The sequence below is a fragment of the Callithrix jacchus genome, chromosome 9 (assembly GCF_049354715.1).
Source record: "Callithrix jacchus isolate 240 chromosome 9, calJac240_pri, whole genome shotgun sequence".
NCBI lineage: Eukaryota > Metazoa > Chordata > Mammalia > Primates > Cebidae > Callithrix > Callithrix jacchus.
The window spans coordinates 136400238-136420148 of record NC_133510.1 but is presented as its reverse complement, the minus strand read 5'-3'; the positions used below and the strand labels follow the sequence as shown (position 1 = coordinate 136420148).

The 19911-nt window shown below is 53.0% G+C and overlaps 1 protein-coding gene across 3 annotated transcripts; it reads left to right on the top strand.

Moving 5' to 3' along the window:
* The first annotated feature begins 494 nt into the window (after positions 1-494).
* ANHX (anomalous homeobox) lies at positions 495-19107 on the top strand. Of its 3 annotated transcripts, none has more exons than XM_017969229.4 (10): positions 495-812; positions 2558-2828; positions 5264-5391; positions 8267-8390; positions 9102-9318; positions 9817-9940; positions 10437-10729; positions 15710-15857; positions 18079-18163; positions 18457-19107. In XM_017969229.4, the coding sequence occupies exons 2-10, from the start codon at positions 2580-2582 to the stop codon at positions 18541-18543; spliced, it is 1455 nt and encodes a 484-aa protein (XP_017824718.2). In that variant the 5' UTR covers positions 495-812; positions 2558-2579; the 3' UTR covers positions 18544-19107. The 3 variants fall into 3 exon arrangements, with proteins under 3 accessions (XP_017824718.2, XP_078194000.1, XP_078193998.1); XM_078337872.1 differs by lacking the exon at positions 495-812 and adding an exon at positions 824-1040; XM_078337874.1 differs by lacking the exon at positions 15710-15857 and having other exon boundaries at positions 18457-18590.
* The last annotated feature ends 804 nt before the right edge of the window (positions 19108-19911 follow it).

The window sequence follows — 19911 nt, the reverse complement described above, 5'->3', positions numbered from 1 at the left end:
TCCAGCCTGGGAGACAGAGCGAGGCTCTGTCTCAAAATAAAAAACATAATAATAGAACACTTAAAAAATCCCACAAACGCACACAAAAAACTACGAACTCCACAAGGGAAGAGGCTGAACTGTGCCCACGCCAGGACTTGGGGTCTTCATTGATTTCCTAGCCGTATTTTGACCAGGTCTGTAAGGACACCACCCCCGACCCGGGATCTCCCCGTCCTGGGGTGCCCGGGGTCATGGAGGTCAACCGCGGTCAGGCTGCTCCAGGCTTTCCCTGAGGGAGCCACCCGTAGGGCTCATCTGGGCGGATGTGGTCCATCCCCAGACCCCCACCCCCGCCTCAGCCCGCTAGACCCAGACAGGTCCCCTACGGGTCTGGGTTCCAGAGGCGCCCTCCTCCCCGGCGCCAGGAACGCGCTGCGCCCCACTGAGCCACGACCCCAGCCTGACCCGCTGCGCCTGCGCCAGGGCGGGAGAAGCGGGGTCAGCGGCGGGTCACCGTTCCCTCTGCTCCACGGCAGGGCGGGGGTCGCGGCGCCCTCCCCCACCCACCCGCGGGGCTCCAGGCCTTTCAGACCCCCGCACTGCGGCCCCGAGGACCCCCGGGGTCGTCCCGGATGCCCCAGACTCCTCGACCCGCAGATGCCACAGACACCCGAGCCCCGGCGTAGCCCCCAGCTCCCCCCAGACTCCGCGGGCGGCTGAGGGGCGCAGGGCCCCGGGCCGGCTCGTGGGCGGAGCCTCGCGGGGATTGGCCGCGGCCTGGATACTTTGTGGCGCCCGCGCCTTCCGCGCTGGCCTCCAGTGCGCGCCAGGTACGTGCGCCGGCGCAGAAGCGGGGCCCGGAGGGTGAGGGGCGCGCAGGCGGGGGCGTCCCGGGGGGGTGAGGAGTGCGGGGGCGAGGGTCCCAGAGAGCGAGTCGGGGGCGTGCCAGTGGGTAATCGGGGGTCCTGGAGGGTGAGGAGTGCGGTGGCCGGGGCAGGGTTGAGGGTGGAGCCCCAGGCAGGAGTCCCGGCCTCTGCAGGGAGCGGCGCGCCAGCAAGGTAGGGGATGGTTGCCCACGAGTGGGGGTCATGCCACAGGCGGGAAGCCCAGCAGCGCCCCCTCCCGCGACCTTTCCTTCCATTCCAGGCGGAGCCAAGTGCCCCTCAGGGCACCGGGCGGACAAGCCAAGGTCCCTCCCGGAACCCTTTTGCTTCCAGAAATGGCAGGAACCGCACCCCTCTCAGAGCCGGTGGGGCTCGGCGCTGCAGGAAACCCAGGCCTGGGAGCCTCCTCTTCCCTCCTCCGAGGCCCGGGCAGCCTCCGTTCCCTCAAGGGAGTCAGGGTCCAGGGCCTCCTGCCCGCTGTGGTGCTGCAAATGCGGAGCCCTGAGTAGGACCCGAGTGAGATGGCGCTAGAGCCGGGGGAAGCGGTGGCGTCGACTAGGTCGCGTCCCCTTGGCGCGGGAGGCGATGCGGGCGGACAGAACCCGTCGCCTGGGGGCGCACAGCCTAGCTGGTTCTCTGCTGCTCTGAAGATGCACAGACCTTTCAAAGGAAAGCATTGGCGGCAGCACCTACTACCATATCTCCACTTACGTTAATAAAAATGTGTTCCGCGGGAGTAAGATGGGTTGGGAAAGATGGTTTTTGTTGGGAAAAGCAGTCACTGCCAGCTCCCTAAACGTCCTTAGGCGGGGCCCCGTTAGGACAAGTATAGGTCCCTCATGTGGATGCAGGACCAAACGTGCGGTTGTGAAGTTTGGATTAAGTATTGGCATAAGCACGTTCTGCTGTTAAAACAAGTGCATGTGGGCCGGGCGTGGGGGTTCACGCCTGTAATCCCAGCACTTTGGGAGACCAAGGCAGGCGGATCACCAGGTCAGGAGTTCAAAACCAGCCTGACCAACATGATGAAACCCCGTCTCTACTAAAACTATAAAAATTAGCTGGACGTGGTGGCACACGCCTGCAATCCCAGCTACTAAGAGAATCGCTTGAGCCCGGGAGGTGGAAGCTGCAGTGAGCCGAGATCATGCCACTGCACTCCAGCCTGGGTGACAGAGCAAGACTCCATCTCAAAAAAAAAAAAAAAAAAAGTGCATGTATGTGGATTCCGATGGAAGGCCTTGGCATCCACTGGTGACCACTGCACATAAGGTCCCTACCCCAGTGAGCCCAGAGAAGGAGTGAGATGAAATATAATCACAAAGTGTGTGGCAGGGTGGACGAAAGGAAGGATAAGCAGAGCTGAGAGGAACAGTGTGGGCTGTGGACCAGGGGCCAGGTGGAAGGTTCAGAGAAGTGGAGGAGCTGTTGCAAGTAGTACCCAGCCCAGTGCTTGGTGCCCAGCTGTGTTTGTTAAAGACTAAAGTATTTGGGGGATTAGAAGGAAATTCTAGAGGGTGTCTGCCATGGTGCTGCCCTCTCAGGATGCGTGAGGTCTTACTCCGACTCCCAAGTTTCCATGGCACGACAATCGTGGCAACACCTGCTTCGCAGAGTGGGCTGAATGATTGATTGCCAGAAAGGGTGTGGTCAGTGTTGCCCATTCCTGTGACTGTTCTCTGTGTTGGCAGAGTGGCCACAACCCAGCACAGGATGCAGAGCTTCCTGACTCTGCTGAAGGAGCATGAGGACACCTGCCCACCCCCGGCAGAGCTGGTGACCCTTGCGAGCAGGCTGTGCCGTCACTTTCAGCATGACCTTGCCCAGGTGAAGCCTTTGGTTTCAGCCATTCTGGACAGCCAGCTCCGCCTGCACCTCCTGGACAATGCAGATGTTGCCCTGGTGTGTGCCCGAGTCCTGGACCAGCAGGAGCAGCAGCAGGCGGCTTGCCAGCTCCTGGAGGTAGGTCTGGGCTTCATGGTGGGGTGCAGAGAGAGGTGGCAACTTCTCCAGGCAGCCTCCACCATCCCCAGCACTGCAGTAGTACCTGGGAGTTAGTAGGAACCCGCTGACCGGAGGCCCACACCCCAGTGCCTTTGAAAAACCTGGGAGGCGCGTTTTATATAAGCTTAGTCCACTGTCATTACCAAGCTCTCACAAGTTTGGTAATATGAGTTTAAACTACTCATTCATCGAATCCCTGTTGAGTGGTGATCCGTGACAGGCGTGATGCCAACAGAGTGAATAAGTGCGAGCCTGGTTTTGGAGAGTCGACGTCTCAGTCGGCAGGGCATTCAGCACCCCTCTCAGTCTCTGGCTGCAAGTCTGCAATGGAGACCTCTGAAAACCAAAAGCGTCTTGGTCACTCACCTCCTGGTACCTTCAACCTCAACACGTTAGGCGTTGCACCTGACCTGTGCTGATCTGAAGCTGTTTAGAGCATTTGTTGGTCCAACTAATGTGACGACTGTACATTTTGCTGCCTAAATAAGGGTGTGCTTGGTGACAGGGTGCTGTCCCAGGTGGTCCTGAATGGTGCGTATCATGTGCTGGATGCCTATGTTACTTGCTGAAATCTGAAATATTCTGAATTGCAGAAAACATATGGCCCAAAGGTTTCCAAAAAGGAATGTGAAGGCCTGTTTTTTCCTTTCTTTGGCCCTGTAATCCAGTCTGTGCATAATTCACTGTGAGTTCCCCTTCAAGATATTCAATTCCTTCCAGCCCCAACAGAGCTAGTGTAGTGTCCTCCTGCCCCTGTGCCTGTGCACACAGCAGCCAGAAGTCGTTTTTTACAATGCAAATGGCATCATAGTGTGCCCTGAGCAGTGGCTCCCAGAGCCAGGTTCTGAGCCTGCTGCTTTCCTGTCACCTCTGGCTCCCCCCAGCCTCCTCTGCAGTGGCCACGCCAGTCTCCTTGCCATTCCAACTCCTGAGATACTTCTCTGTCCCAAGGCCTTTGCAGGTGTCATTCCCTCTGCTGGAGGCTGGCACCTGGCTCTCTGGCTGGTACCTTCCTACACTTCTGGTTTCTACTTTAAATGTCAGACCATGGAGGTGATGCCCCCTTCACTCTCCAGTCTTGCCCCCATTGCCCCTTCTCTGGCCCTTCCTCTGTAACTAGAAGGTTATATGTTTGTTGATGTGCCTTCCATCTGCCTCCCTCACTGCACTGACGGTGCACAGAGGCAGGGCCACCAGAGTCTTTCTCCCTGCAAGATTGGCTGACACACTGCATGACACCGAGAACCTGGCAGGGCTCGAGGGCTTTCAAATCTGTCAAAACGAATGAAGTAAACAAATGAGGGCATGCAGTTAGAGTTGTAACGACTGCCGTGAAGGCACTCACTGGCATCAGTGATGAAAACCCCCGGAGAGGAATTAGCTCAGTCAGGGTGACCCACGTGTATGTCTGAGGAGCCATATTGCCCTTTGCGCCTAATGTTTTCTGCAATTCAGAAATTTTCACATTTCAGCAAGTGACACAGGCATCCAGCACATGACGTGCACCACCTGGGCTGACCTGGGAGACACAAAGGGACCACCACACCAAGAATGGGCAGCAACCCCAGCCTGTGCAGTGTGTTCCTGCCCAGCCCTGCCCCCATGTCATGCAGGTTCCCTGAGGCCACATGCTGGGAGGAGACGGGGGCACAGAGGGATCAGCTCTGAGGGGTCATTGCCCAGCAAGACTGGGCCTCTCTGATGCCTCAGAGAGAAAGCTGAATGATTCTCAGCACCTCCCTTGCCAGGATGGTCCAAGCAACACTGTAGTTTAAGGCCTGTGTGGGGCCACAGGGACCACTCCTGTGGCAGATGATGGGAATTAAGGGAATGGTGGGAGCCACACAGGAATCACAGCAGAGACCAGCACCAGGCATCCTCTGTTAAGCAGACGGGTGAACTGGACAGGGACCCCTTCATTCCCCTCACCTTAGAATGTGCTGAGGGGCCAGCACTGCTGCTGGGAGACAAAGGTCTTTCACGTAAGATGTGAATCAGACATCAGACCCTCAGATCACACCATGTGATTATGACCCCGGCTCCACTTGTCATTTGCTGTTGGCCAGAAGAGAATCACTGGACTTTCTCTTGTCACATGTGCCTTACCATTGTGTTTTGAGGAGGGTTGAAGGTTTAAAGGCAGCCCATTCAAGGCTGATGTGAATGCATCTGCCCAAGGTCTGAGCCTGCTAGGAATGGAGTGAGGGCCATCTGACTCAAGGCCTGCATTGTGTGGCCACGCTGGCACTTTGCAAAATCAGTGGGCTTGAACCCAGAGCCCTGCTCATCCCATCACTGCCTTTCCCATTGCTGAGTTGGTTTGGGATGGTAGACACGGGTCCAAACAGTGCTCCAGGGTGGGTGGCCAGGGCTCAGCATGCTCTTCTTGGCAGGGGTGCCAGGTGCCAGGAGGCAGCCAGGAGCTGGTGCAGCTCTGGAACAACATCCACTACCGTCTGGTCATGAGGAGGCTGGGCGTGGCTGCACTCACCCCCGTGCAGAAGTTCCGCTGCAGAAAGAGGTAACCCACGAGGATTTACTCGTGCATATTTCATGGTGATCCCAAGGGATTAGATGTACAATGCAAATCCCAGAGGGACTGAAGCAAAGTAGGAGGAGACATGGGTAGGAAATGTCTGCCTGAACAGTAAGTCACAGTGTAGTCAGCATAAGATGGCTTCAGTGTGTCACACTAGTGCTGGATGCTGATCACTGAGCTACACTCTCCACCAGCCCTTTCACTCAGCGGATGGCTGGAAATGGATGGCTGACCGCAGTGTGTCTGAGGGTAAGGTCAGGAGGTTGGCATCCTGATCATCCCTGCCCCTAGCACCCACCCAGGGACCGGCCAGAAAGGGGGCCCTCGAACCAGGGACAGTGGACATGGAGGGTAGGTGGCCACTGAGGGGCCGCAAGGCCTTTCAAAGAGGTAGGGGTGAGAATGTTGCCAGTGTTAGCATGAGTTACATGTCAGGGGCTGAGAATAGTGCCGGGCACATGATAGACATTAAATAAGTGGCAGTCCTGGTCATTGCCACCATTCTCAGCACTGAATAAATGTTAGTGCTAGTAATTGTTGTTATCACCATCATCACCACTTATGAGTGAGGAAGCTGAGGCACAGAAAGGTTAATCTGAGGCCCCACGTGAGAGTTGCAAAGCCAGGACCGTAGCCCAGACAGTGAGGTATTGGAGCCTTTGTTCTTTTAAAAGAATTGAGACAAGGTCTCGCTCTGTTGCCCAGACTAGCATGCAGTGGCACAGTCATGATTCACTACAGCCTCAATGTCCCAGGCTCAAGTGATCCTCCCACACCTCAGCCCCCAAGTACATCTGACCACCATGCCTGGCTAATTTTTAATTTTTGTGAAGACAGGGTCTTGCTGTATTTCCCAGGCTGGTCTCAAACTCCTGGGAGCCTTTTCTCTTCATCCCAGGTGCTCTCCACTGCTCACAGAAGGGCTGTAGATCTTGCTGTGAACTCCTGAAAGCCCAAGTCATGAAGGATTCCTGAGCCACAGGGCAGGGCCTGGTCACTAACAATACTGGGCGCTGGAGGAAGAAGACATGCGTACCTTTTTGGCCCAGAGAATTTTTTTGCATGGTAGCCATCAAATAAAGTGATGGAGTGAGGCAAGTTGTCAGAAGCCCAGCAGTAATGTGGACAGTGGCCAACAGACAAAGAAATAAAGTAGATCACATAATTCAGAGAGTGAGAAGTGCTATGAAGAGAATATACTCAGAAGAGGCTGTGAGCGGTTGGCTGCTTTAGATGGGGTGGTCAGTGCAGGCTGCTCCAAGTCTTGGAGGAGAGTCTTGAGTGTGGTGATCGTGCCAGCCATGTGAGCAGAAGTTTCCAGGAAGGGACAACACATTCAAAGACTTGTGGTCAGAGGAGCCTGGTATTCAGGGGCATATAGTAAATATTTTGGGGTTTATGTGTTAACAGCCTTTGAACAATGTAAATCAGACCAGGAGTGGTGGCTCACGTCTGCAATCCCAGCACTTTGGGAGGCCAAGGCAGGCGAATCACGAGGTCAGGAGTTCGAGACCAGCCTGACCAACATTGTGAAACCCCATCTCTACTAAAAATACAAAAATTAGCTGGGTGTGGTGGTGCACACCTGTAATCCCAGCTACTCGGGAGGCTGAGGAAGGAGAATCGCTTGAACCCAGGAGGCGAGGGTTGCAGTGAGCTGAGATTGCGCCATTGCACTCCAGCCTGGGCAACAGAGTGAGACTCCATCTCAAAAAAAAAAAAAAAAAGAAAGAAAAATGTAAAACCAATTCTTAGACAGTAGCCAGAGAAGCAGGCAGTGGAATGGGATTCACCAACCCTGCCTTAGAGGCTGATGAGCAACAGGACACTGGGCCTGCAGCCATGGTAGCTGCTGGATTGGGTTATGACCCCTGGCTGATGGTCCAGGGGTTTCAGGAAGGGGTGGCATCTGAGTCACAGTAGATGCAGATACAGGGGTCAGGAGTAGATGCTGGGGTTTCTAGGAGGTTCCAGTCCTGGCTCAGGGCTGGGACAGTGGCTGGGGAAAGGAAACAGGATTGGGTCAAGGTACATTTTGGAGGTGGAGCTGGGGGGTTACTGGACACGTTGCAGGAGGTAAAGAGGGGACTAATGCAGACTCCAGGGCTCTTGGCCTGTGTGAGAAACACCAGGAGCATGAGGGTTCCTTCACTGAGGTGCACAGGGGTCGGGGAACGTTTAGAGAGGGAGGATGGAGTTCTTCTGGAATTCATGATGTGTGAGATGCATTTCAGACGTCCCAGTAGGCATTCGGATGACACGCCTTCTACAGACGAGTGATGCTGTTGCATGTATCACCTTTTTCTTATGAAATGTTCAAATCTGCTCAGCACTAGAGAGGAGCATGACCAGTGGGAACACCCCTGGTGTCCAGCTCCAGCACTGGCCAGCCACACATCCCTTTGTCATCTCTGTGAGTGACACTGAAACCCTGGGAAGGCACAGAGAAAGGAGGGGTCCTCTGTGTTCAGGGAACAGACCTCTGGGACTTTGTAACGCAGAGGGGGATGAGGAAGAATCAGCTGAGACGTGGCCAGTGAGAGGAAGAGGAAATCCAGTGGTGCGCAGAATTCAGAAGCCAGTGCAGCCAAGGAGGTGCCAGTTAAAAGGAGAGTTAAGAAACTAACTGGATTTTGTGAGCTGAGGAGCAGTGCTTTTAGTGGCAAGGTGCCAGGGTCCAGGTGTGTCACAGAGACAAGGAGACAGTGGCATCCCCCAGGAGGAGGCACAGGGAAGGAAGTGTGACCTTCTGCAGAAGGCTAGGCCTGGAGAAGGGAACAGATTTGGAGGGTCCTGTATGTTACTACCTCCTCCCTATCCTCACCCAGGAACCTCCTGCCCCCCTCCCTCTGCCCAGGAACCCCCCGCCCCCCTCCCTCTGCCCAGAGGGGCTGAAGACCCGGAACTTCCCCAGAGAGGTTCGAGAGAAGCTGCACAATTTCGCTGTGGGGGTGAGCACCAACCCCAGCAAGGCTGAGAGGGTAAGAATAGAAGACACCCAGGACCCAGGGGTTCCCCCTGGTTCCTCCCCTCCACAAGGGGATATCCCTACCCCAGGCTCCTCAGTGGCCCTGTCCTCCAGGGTGCTGGTGGTTTCGACCTCTCCTCTGGATGTCTGTGTCCAGAGTTCTTAGTAAGATGGGGGACCAGCTGGTACCCTGTTGATTGGCAGCCCCTGCAGACAGTCCTGTCTGCCACGTGAAGGGTTTCATTTTCTCACATGGAGTCATAACATCCATGTGTGTGACCCCACAGCTGCGCACTCAGCACTCACTGTGTGCCAGGCACTGAGACAAGGGGTTGAGGCATCTGCCAACCAACATGGTCTCCCACTGTGCAGTGGGTTTGTGCCAGGCACAGGTGGTGTCAGTCTGCAGGCCTTGCACCTCTGGGGCTCAGGTGACCCTGGGCATGCTGTCTGGGTGGGCCTAGCAAGGACCCCACTCGGGGATATGCACATGTGGCTGTACAGACACCTTGGCCTGGACCTCACTGCCTAGGGAATGGGGATCAGCCCAAGGAGGCAAGGTCCGCATGTTCTGGTCATGCTCACTGCTCTCTGCTGTCCTTGGAGAGATTAGGCTGGGCCCTCACCCTCTTTCTTGGTGGAAATGAGCTATCAGAGCCACTTCTCCATACCCCTGTCTTCAGGGAATGGAAGCAGGGCTAGAAGTTTTATTGTTTGGGGGCAGGAGAACTTGGCTTTGGAGACGAGCTTGACCCCTGAGCAGGTGTACAACTGGTTTGCCAATTACCGGCGCCGCCAAAGAGCCCTTCCCACGCACATGGAGCCGGCCGGGCAGGCCACAGCTGAAGACCCTGGTACAAGGGAGTGGGGTCCCGACCGCCTGCAGCCCTCAGGCAAGCCCCATGTTGACTCTGGGTTTGTGGACAGGCCTCAGTGGTCAGGTGAGTGGCCCAATGGCCCCAGTTTCTTTGTGGTTGGGGAGCTGATTTCTGACAAGGGCCAGGCCTGGGTAGTCATGCTGGTTACAGGGGTAGCCCTCCCCCAGTCAGTAGGTTCCAGGTGTCACTCTGTGGGAGTAAGATCACAGAGTTTGAGGGTCTGAGGCTCAAGACTGGTACAGGCCGGGCTGTGGCTGCCCCGCTGCATTTCAAGGTCACTGTGTGGCAGGGCCAGGAGCTGGGCTGGAGAGGAGGGGCATTGTGTGGCCACAGAAGGAATTGGTGAGTCAGTTTGAGAAGTGAATCAAGCACTAGGATTTGGGGTGTCCTGGGTTGGCAATTATGGATTGTTGATTCACACCAGAGACAGGCCAGGAAGCCAAAATACTGGGATGGCCCCATGGCGACAGCCTTTTCCAACCAGCTGGGCTGCTCGTACCTGCTGAGGAGGCTCGGACCTGCAGCCTCACTAAGCCTCTTCTCCCATCTCATCACCTTCAGAGAAACGTGAGGAAAAGGGACCTCCACAGTATTTTCCAGAGACCACTCAAGGACCATGGGAACCACTGGCCTTAGCCCCGGACTTGCCTGCAGATGAGACAGTCTCAAGGCCACTGGCTTCCAGGTACTGTCATCTCCACGGCCATGGAAACACCTCACCTATTCGGTTCCCTTTCCTCCTCGGGTGGAGACTAGGACATGGAGTGGGCACAGGGATGACAGGACCCCCGCAATGGGATCAAGTAGGCCCCAGGGAGAGGAAAGCCACCAGCAGGAGCCCACTTCAGGGACGAGGGTGGGGGGCAGTTTCTTCTGACCCCACCTGTGCTCCTGCAGCCTGACTCCTAACCTGAGTTCATGTCTGTCTTGGAGAATGGGGGACAGACTTAGAAGGAAGCACCTGCAGACCTGCCCCTAAAGACACACCTAGCTATCCCCATGCTTTGTTTCTAGTACTTTGTCTGTTTTGCTTTTCGTTGAGTTAATACTAGCCGGTATATCTTGAGTTCCCACTGCACACCAGTACTGTTTGAGCTCTGTCTGTGCACCCTATGCTCCCTGCTACCCTGGCCCGAGGGAGCCTCTGCCCACCAAGAGACAGTGTTCTCCATGTCCCCCAGGTCTCTGCCAGGTGGCGAGATGTACCAGGAGGGGCCTGGCCATGATCCTGCTACCCTCCCCCTCTTCTGCCCTGGCCCTGGCCTCTGCCCTCTGGCTGCTGGCAGTGACATACTGGATCCAACCGTGGCTGCCCCTGAATCTTGGCTGATGTCTCTTGCACTGGCGTCCTCCAAGGAAGTTTCCTTCCAGACTGGGCAGCTGGTCCACAGTCATGGGCTGGACTTCGTAATGGGCCCTGCAGACACCGCGGTGGCCGTGTCCATTGCCACTCTTGGAGATCCCAGCCCTACAGGTGGGTCCACTTCAGACAGACCATGAGTTTCAGCAGCAGACATTGTGACTACTCGGGTCCTGATTGAGGGAATAGAAGTGTGGGTAAGGCCACGCTGCTTGAACCCATGATGTTTTATTAGGCCTGGAGTCAATGTAGCCAGAACAAAGACTCTTCCCACAAACATCCCAGATTGTTTCTTATCCATCTCAGTGTGTGTGTGTGTGTGTGTGTGTGTGTGTGTGTATGCATATCACTGAAGAGGAAAGAGTTAAGTTGAAAGCAAAGAGCTGCCACCCTGAGCTCTCCACTGCAGTCCACCTGATTTATCTGTTAACACCTGGTGCAGCAGAGGAGGCTGAGCTCCGTAGACTCCCCAGCTATCCACCCGCCTTAGCCCGTAGTAGAGATGTCATGATTTTAGTTTCTTTCTAGGTTATGATTGAAGCTGTAAAATCATTTAAAGAATGTGTATTTAGATGTATGTTTTGTCCATCCATTACCCCAGAATCGTGAGACTTCTCAGTTTGTAAGGCGGAAATTGGCACTATGAATTTACCTATATTTTTTCCTTTTTTTTTTTTTTTTTTCTTGAGACGGAGTCTTGCTCTGTCACCCAGGCTGCTAGAGTGTAGTGGCAGGATCTCAGGGCTCACTGCAACCTCTGCCTCCTGGGTTCAAGTGATTCTCCTGCCTCAGCCTCCCGAGTAGCTGGGACTACTGGCACCTGCCACCACACCCAGCATTTTTTTATTTTTAGTAGAAATGGGGTTTCACTATGTTGGCCAGCCTGGTCTTGAACTCCTGACCTCACGTGATCCACTCGCCTCAGCCTCCCAGAGTGGTGGGATTACAGGTGTAAACCACCATGCCCAGCCAAATTAACCTATATTTAAAATTCTCTGGGTGTACACATCTTTTCTCTTCAGCTTTTTTCCTTCTTGCAGCTCCTCCATGCCTTTCCTTTTTCTTTTTTCCTTCTCACAGCTCCTCCACGCCTTTCCTTTTTCTTTTTTCCTTCCTGCAGCTCCTCCATGCCTTTCTTTTCTCTTTTTCCTTCTCACAGCTTCTCCATGCCTTTCCTTTTTCTTTTTCCTTCTCGCAGCTCCTCCACGCCTTTCCTTTTTCTTTTTCCTTCTCGCAGCTTCTCCACGCCTTTCCTTTTTCTTTTTCCTTCTCACAGCTCCTCCACGCCTTTCCTTTTTCTTTTTCCTTCCTGCAGCTTCTCCATGCCTTTCCTTTTTCTTTTTCCTTCTCGCAGCTCCTCCACGCCTTTCCTTTTTCTTTTTTCCTTCTCGCAGCTCCTCCACGCCTTTCCTTTTTCTTTTTTCCTTCTCGCAGCTCCTCCACGCCTTTCCTTTTTCTTTTTTCCTTCCTTCAGCTCCTCCACGCCTTTCCTTTTCTTTTTCCTTCTCACAGCTCCTCCACGCCTTTCCTTTTTCTTTTTCCTTCCTGCAGCTCCTCCATGCCTTTCCTTTCTCTTTTTCCTTCTTGCAGCTCCTCCACGCCTTTCCTTTCTCTTTTTCCTTCCTGCAGCTCCTCCATGCCTTTCCTTTCTCTTTTTCCTTCTTGCTGCTCCTCCATGCCTTTCCTTTTTCTTTTTCTGTCTTGCAGCTTCTCCATGCCTTTCCTTTTTCTTTTTCCTTCCTGCAGCTCCTCCACGCCTTCCCTTTTTCTTTTTCCTTCTCGCAGCTCCTCCACGCCTTTCCTTTTTCTTTTTCCTTCCTGCAGCTCCTCCACGCCTTTCCTTTTTCTTTTTCCTTCTCACAGCTCCTCCACGCCTTTCCTTTTTCTTTTTCCTTCTCGCAGCTCCTCCACACCTTTCCTTTTTCTTTTTCCTTCTCACAGCTCCTCCACGCCTTTCCTTTTTCTTTTTCCTTCTCGCAGCTCCTCCATGCCTTTCCTTTCTCTTTTTCCTTCCTGCAGCTCCTCCATGCCTTTCCTTTCTCTTTTTCCTTCCTGCAGCTCCTCCATGCCTTTCCTTTCTCTTTTTCCTTCTTGCTCCTCCTCCATGCCTTTCCTTTTTCTTTTTGCGTTGTCTGCTTTTATCACATACTTAACATCTTCCAGCATTTGAAGCATCTCGTCTGAAAAATTGCCGCTGGGGGCCCTCCTTCTTCCCTTTTCCATCCAAGTGATGCTTCCTAGACCTGGAGTGAAGCCGTTGTCCCCAGTGCTCCCATGCTGCTTCTCTGGATTTGCTCCAGGGTGTCCTGAGTTTCAGGTCTGCTTCTTTCTTTATTTGACTCCTTTGTTTTGTTAGCCAACATCTTCAGTCAACTTTGCAAGAAAGGGCACCTGCAGGATAAATTACCTGAGTCCTCGTTTGTTCTAAAAACATCTTTGATCTGTCTTCACATTCGGTTAACAGTTTTGCAAGGACAGAATTCTGAGTTGAAAATACTTTTTTCCCCCTCAGAAATTTGAAGACATTTTATCTTTTTTTTTTTTTTTTTTTTGTAGCATTTAGTGTTGTCAGGTGTCCCAGTGTGTATATTCTCTTTAAGGTAACATACTTTTTCTTTCTTGGAGCTTTTAGATTCTTTTTTTTTCTTTCCTTTTTCTTTTTTTTTTGGTCTTGATGTTCTGAAATTCCACACTGAGAGTCCGAGGTGTGGGTCTTTTGGCTTCATCTTGCTGTTAAGACTTTCATCTTAAAGAATAAAGTCTCCTGTAAGCTCTGCACATTTTTTTTTATCCTTTGATAGTATCTTTGGTAAGTTCCTGCTTCTTTGTTTTCAGCCCTCTCTTTAGAACACAAATGTTATTTGGATGTTGGAACTCTGGGACTAGTCACCCAGAGAACTTACCTTTTATCTTGTTTTTTTTTTAATTGTATGTGCATTTTTAGTAATTTTTTTTTTTTTTTTTTGACAGAGTTTCGCTCTTGTTACCCAGGCTGGAGTGCAATGGCGCAATCTCGGCTCACCCTAACCTCCACCTCCTGGGTTCAGGCAATTCTCCTGCCTCAGCCTCCCAAGTAGCTGGGATTACAGGCACGTGCCACCATGCCCAGCTGATTTTTTTGTATTTTTAGTAGAGACGGGGTTTCACCATGTTAACCAGGATGGTCTCGATCTCTCGACCTCGTGATCCACCCGTCTCGGCCTCCCAAAGTGCTGGGATTACAGGCTTGAGCCACCGTGCCCGGCCTAGTATTTCTTAAATTCTCTCTTGATTTTTTTGTTTTAAGAGTTGTGTATCTTTTTTTTTTTGAGGCAGAGTTTTGATCTTGTTGCTCAGGCTAGAATACAACATCATGACCTCGGCTCACTGAAACTTCTGCCTCCCAGGTTCAAGCAGTTCTCCTGCCTCAGCTTCCCAAGTAGCTAGAACTACCAGCATGGGCCACCACACTGGCTAATTTTGCATTTTTAGTAGACATGGGGCTTCACCATGTTGGTCAGGCTGGTCTCGAACTCCTGATCTCAAGCCAGCCTCCCAAACTGCTGGGATTACAGGCATGAGCCACCACACCCGGCCAACAGTTATATATCTTAAGAGAATTTCAGTCCTTCTTTACTGATCTTAGAATGCTTCTTCCTTCATAGATTATGTTGCTTTCTATGAATGTAATAGCTCATACTTCCCTAAGATTCCTAATAAGAATTTTTAAAATATGCTTCATTGTCTGAAGGCAGGATTGTTGGGACCATGGATTCTGGCCCCTCCTTAATGCAGGGGCAGAAAGAGGAAGGGATCTGAGGGCTCACTTCTCCAGAGGGGACTTGTCAGTTTGGTCACACTGGCCTTTCATGTCTTGCTGTCCTTTTAATTTAACTGTTGGAGACCCACATTTGCCTGTCTGTAATTACTAATGAGGCTGGAGTGGGGACAGTCACCGGGTGTCTTCCCACTGGGATAAGAGGAGCTCGTCTTTAAACCTGGGGCCTGCACAAGTGAGGGGTGACGTTCCCTGGGAATCAGCAAACTCCTTTGTTCTGTCTATTGAAATCCCTGCCTTCGGGCTCCCTGCTACTGCCTGGGCACCTGGATTATTTCCCTCTTGAGCTCCTTGGGAATCCCAGCCCCTGCCCCACACCCCAGCTCCCTGCCAGACACCCCGTCACCATGAGCTGTACTTGCATCCTGACTGCACAACTCGTGGACATTGTGCTCATGGCTTTCCCTTTCTCTTGGAGAGAGAATGTGTATCCATTGCTCTACTATGGTGGATGGAATCAGAATGTCCAAACTAGTGCTTGAACATTATTTTCTCTATCCAGGGTGTCTGTAAAGTCTGCATGAAAGAGAAAGTAGTAGAAAGCAGGCACATAGGAGGGTCCCTTTGACCTAAGAAGGCCCTGGGCAGCTAGGAACCAGGTTAGGTAGTGACTCTGGTGTACAGGAAGGAGGACAACATGATCCTCACCCCCAGGCCTGTTGTTCTGTGTCTTGAAATCAGGGCCATCTTAATACTTGTTTTATAGCCTAGTAGACTCAGGGCAGGAAAAACCTGCCTTCTCAGGCCACAGCTTTCCTAAATGTCCACCCAGAATTGACAGAATCCACAGTAGCTTGTCTACTGTCTGGAAAGTCAAAGGGAGGGGAAGGTAGTGACAACTTACACCTCAGTGACATCTTGGTAACCTTAGTAAGAGGTGAAAGTGGAAACCATCAAGAGCTGGTGGCTGAGCACTCCATGAACCAGCCACAAGAGGAGACTGGGGGCTCCTAGCATGTCGTTCTGTGCCAGCAGGAGGGAGCAAGCTGCAGACTCTGACTCTGGCACCGAGGGCACATGAGGTCTGCGATGACGGCAGCCTTTAAGTCAGCAGAATGAGACCATGTCTTGGTCTCTGGAAGCCTAGAAAGGCTGTTGAGGTTAATGGTGACAGTTCCTTCCTTGGAAAGGGAGACTAAGGCCCAGGGACCGTGAGCCTGGTTCATGTGTTCCGGGCTGGGCTGCATCCACTTCCCTACTTTGAGGTCTTGGTTGTGTCACACGTGGGCTGTGCTCCTTCATCCTGCCAGTGTGCCGTGGAATCTCATCACATGCAGGGTTTGCTGGCCCACCCAGCGGCCATCCCCAGAGCATGCAGCCAGAGGAGGGTCCAGGCACAAGCAATGGACGGGCAGAGCTACGGGTGGGCAGCTACCTGGTGACACAGCCCCCACTGCAAGCTCCTGAATTCGTCCTCACCCAGAGGTAAGCCCTGAAGAGCCACAGGCCTGGACGATACTTTCTACGGGCCACAGTGTGGGGTAAGGCCCAGTTTGCAGACTCGCCATCCCAGACTGTGCAGACAGAGCCCTTTCCTTTAATTGCTGAAAACTCTAACTGTCCCCCACAGCCTACATCTACGAAGAAAAGGGTACGTTTGTCTCAAAAGAGCACCTCAAAACATCCGAGCAGATGTGGGCATCCCATTTATTGGACATTATCAGGGCTAACCCTCCCCCCAAATCACCCTGGGCCCCAGCAGCCTCTTTCTGGTGTTTTCTTTTCCCTGGACAAACACTGTCAGTTTCTGACAGAATCGACATCCTGATTTTATATTCTGAACTGTAGTTTTGTTTTTTTTTTTGTTTTTTTTTGAGACGGAGTTTCACTCTTGTTACCCAGGCTGGAGTGCAATGGCAAGATCTCAGCTCACCGCAACCTCTGCCTCCTGGGTTCAGGCAATTCTCCTGCCTCAGCCTCCCGAGTAGCTGGGATTACAGGCACGTGCCACCATGCCCAGCTAATTTTTTGTATTTTTAGTAGAGACGGGGTTTCACTATGTTGACCAGGATGGTCTCGATTTCTTAACCTCATGATCCACCCACCTCAGCCTCCCAAAGTGCTGGGATTACAGGCTTGAGCCACTGCACCCGGCCCTGAACTGTAGTTTTAAAGGGACTTTTGGGGGGTCTGGAACGGCCCCGTGAGCACTTGCTGTTGGCAGTGTCAGTACTGCAGACTTCAGAAACAGAGAGAAGATGACCAGGGCCTTCGAGGCCAGCACAGCAGGTGGAATCCTGCAGAGACAGGAGGGAGGAAGGAGTGTCAGGGTAACCTGCGGTCCTCTGGTGGGGAGGCAATCACCCCCACCAGTCCTGTTCTAGCAGACACGCCATCATGTCTACACTAGGGCCAGCAGGAGCAGAGCAGGTCCCCAGGGTGTGAGGTCTCCTCCCTCATCAGGAAGCTGAAACCAGGTTGACTCAAGGCTCATGCTAATGAGGGCAGGATTATAGGGGACATAGGAGAAAAGGGGGAGCAGGCCCCAAATCACATGGTCTGCTTGCTGAAACAGCCAGACTGTGAGAAACTGTACACCACGTAGATGGACTCGCTTTTCCATTCATGGTTGGGAGCTGAGACTAGGCAGAGGCTGCCACAGCCACGGTGTCCCCTGTATCTCACCTGACCTCACCACATGGCCATCTCGACCCTTCCTCTTGCTCCTCCAGCTCCCATGCCTCTCTGCTCCAACCTGAAGGCCATTTTCAACCTGAGAACATCAGTTCTTTGGTTAAAAGTGGCTTCATTGAGGTGTTACTGACTGTACGTATGTAGATGGAGCACCTGAATTTTCTCAGTGTGACTCTCGTCCACACGAGGCCACCACTATGATGAAGGCCTTCAGTGTACCCCCCTCCTGCCCTTCTGCGGCTCCCCCTGGCCACCCAGGACCACGGATCTGCTTCTGTCACTAAGGATTAGCTGCATTTTATAGACTTCCATGTAAATACGGTCTACATTTGGGTCTTTGTTTTGCTCTGGTCTGGCTTCCTACGCTCTGCATGAGGACTCTTGACAGTCACCGTGTTGTGGTTACATGAAGAGTTCATTCCTCTCTGGAGCCACATAACATGGCGTAGCTGTGCCACAACTTCTTCACCCTTGCCCTGTGGATGGGGATTTGGGGGCATCACAGATAAGGCTGCTGTGAACATCCTGTGTGTATAGTGTGCACACTTGCCTTCATTTCTTTCTCCTGGTTCATGCCTAGGAGTGCCGTGGCCATGTCACGTGTCACGTTTGTGCCGGCCTTGCTGAGGAACTACCAACCCTTGTCCTGAGTGACTGTGCCATGCGTCCTTGCTCTCCCTCCTGCTCCTCGCAGTCTTGTCTCCACACCCCAGGCCTGTTCCTCCTTTGAGATCTCTGCTTCCTTAACATTTCTGCTCACTGGCTCTGTGGGCCTGCCCTGAGCCTTCTGTGCAGTTACCCCTGTGACCCACCAGCTGACCCTGCTCTCAGTGTAATACATTCATTCCCCTCCTAACACCCTACGTACATGACAGCGCTGCAGAAAAAGAGTCTGTTCTGATGAGTGTCAGGTATTAGAACAGCTCCTGATGAGGAAGAAAGCACAGCTGGGTGGATTTTGTTACCTAGTGTCCCCTTGAGACAGCCTATCCTTACACTGTCTCTTTTCCAGCCCTCCAGAGCTGGCCCCAGCTCCATCCGCCTTCCCCGGCCCTGTGTCTGCCATGGAGCTGAGCCAGGCCCTGCCCTCCAGCCAGGTGAGGTTTCCCTATGAGCACTGAATGATTCCCTCTTTACTCCTGGGTCTGCAGCTCACAGTGCTGAGAACTCAGCAAGTGCCACCCCAGGCAAAGAGGAACAGGGGCAAGGAAGATTTGTGCCTGGACATTACTGGTCCTGGAGCTGGGGTGAGGGGTGCTGTGGGGCAGTGTTCCCTCCTGAGTCCAGACTGAAGGGGGGTCTTTGAAAGGTCAGGAGGTACCCAGGAAGGAGGGCAGGTCTCTAGCCTGGCATAGGCAGCCTCTGTGTTTAACCCTGTGGTGTCTTCCAGGTGCAGTGTGCCGACAGCCAGGCCTCTGGCGATGCCTTCTGGGGAGCCAGGATGCTCCTTGAGTTTTCAGGGAGCAGCCTGGACTGAGCTGTCCTCAGGAGCCAGGCAGCACCCTAGGAGGAGTGGGTGTGGATGGTCTGGTTATTCAACACAAGGAGGTGCAGAGCTTTATCACAAATACAAAATGGAGGCCCCCAGAGTTCCACTCGGGGCTCTGCTGAAAAGCATTGAGAGATTCTCTCCCACTATCATGTTTGAATAGTTTGGTTGGCAATTCCCTGTAATAGAGAAAGCATTTAAGAAATGTTCACGAGATCAGAAGTTAAAGGTGGGTCTGTCCACTCAGGGCAGAACTGGATCAGAGTCAGGCTCCTGTGCACCTGTGTGGCAGAGAAGGCCATTCTAGAAGGGAGTGTTCTGCTGCTGGCTGCCTTGCCATCTGCCCATACACAAGGCCCGACTTTTCCACCAAGTTTACTGAGTGTTCTGAGATTTCTGTGTGTAGGGGCTTCTCCCTTGAGTACTGGGAGGCAAACGTGTCAGGGCAGCCCACACAGGGCACAGCAGGGTGGATTTTCCCTTCAGGTTGTAATTCACTGTGTCTATGACACAGATGTTGTAGTCAATTAAAGTTTAATGTTTTGAACTCCCCTTTAATTCATTTAGCCATGTATTCTGGGCATCTGTCCGTGTCAAAGTACAGAGATGAACATCAGCCTTTCTGCCTGGGCCAGTGTCTCACGGTGTGAGTGTACATTGGTCATGCAGCGTGCCCGACAGACGAACATCTGGATGGTTTCTAGTGTGTATGTTTTAGATGCAGCATTAGGATGGGCATCCCTGTCCTCTGCCCTTTGCCCTTCACCTGGTTATTAGGATAAATTCCTGGAAGCTCAATTTCTGGGTCCGTTGTGGTAGCCGTCTGTGTGGCCTTGATTTTGGAATGTCTGTGACTGACCTTGTGCTCAGCTGACCATGTGCCCATCTCAGGAGAGAGCCACATGTGGTCTGGGCTGAGGTCAATAGCCCTTAACCCAGAGAAGTCAAGACTCTGGCCTGCTCTTGGAGCTCCCAAGCTGCTCCGTGGAGACAGAGGCACAAATACTGACTTTCCTGTGGGGTCATGGGTGGAACAGGAGGAGGAGCCGTGGCTGGGAGACCTGACAGTGGGGGTAGGGGGAGCAGGAAAATCTTGACAGAGGTTGGAGAAGGGCACTGTGATAGGAAGGGAATGGGGTGGCACAGCAAAGAGAGCAGGAGCCTTTGGGTCTGGAAGCCATCGCACTGCTCACCTGTGGCCCCACGCATCCCTGGCAGTCCCCAGGCCTATAGTAGAAGCAGGGGCGTACTGGGACCAGCCTCCCAGGGATCCTGCACTCAAAGAAGTTGTGCTAAAAAAAAAAAAAAAAAGAAGTTGTGCTGCCAGCATGGTGGTATGAAGTGGAGGGCACAGCC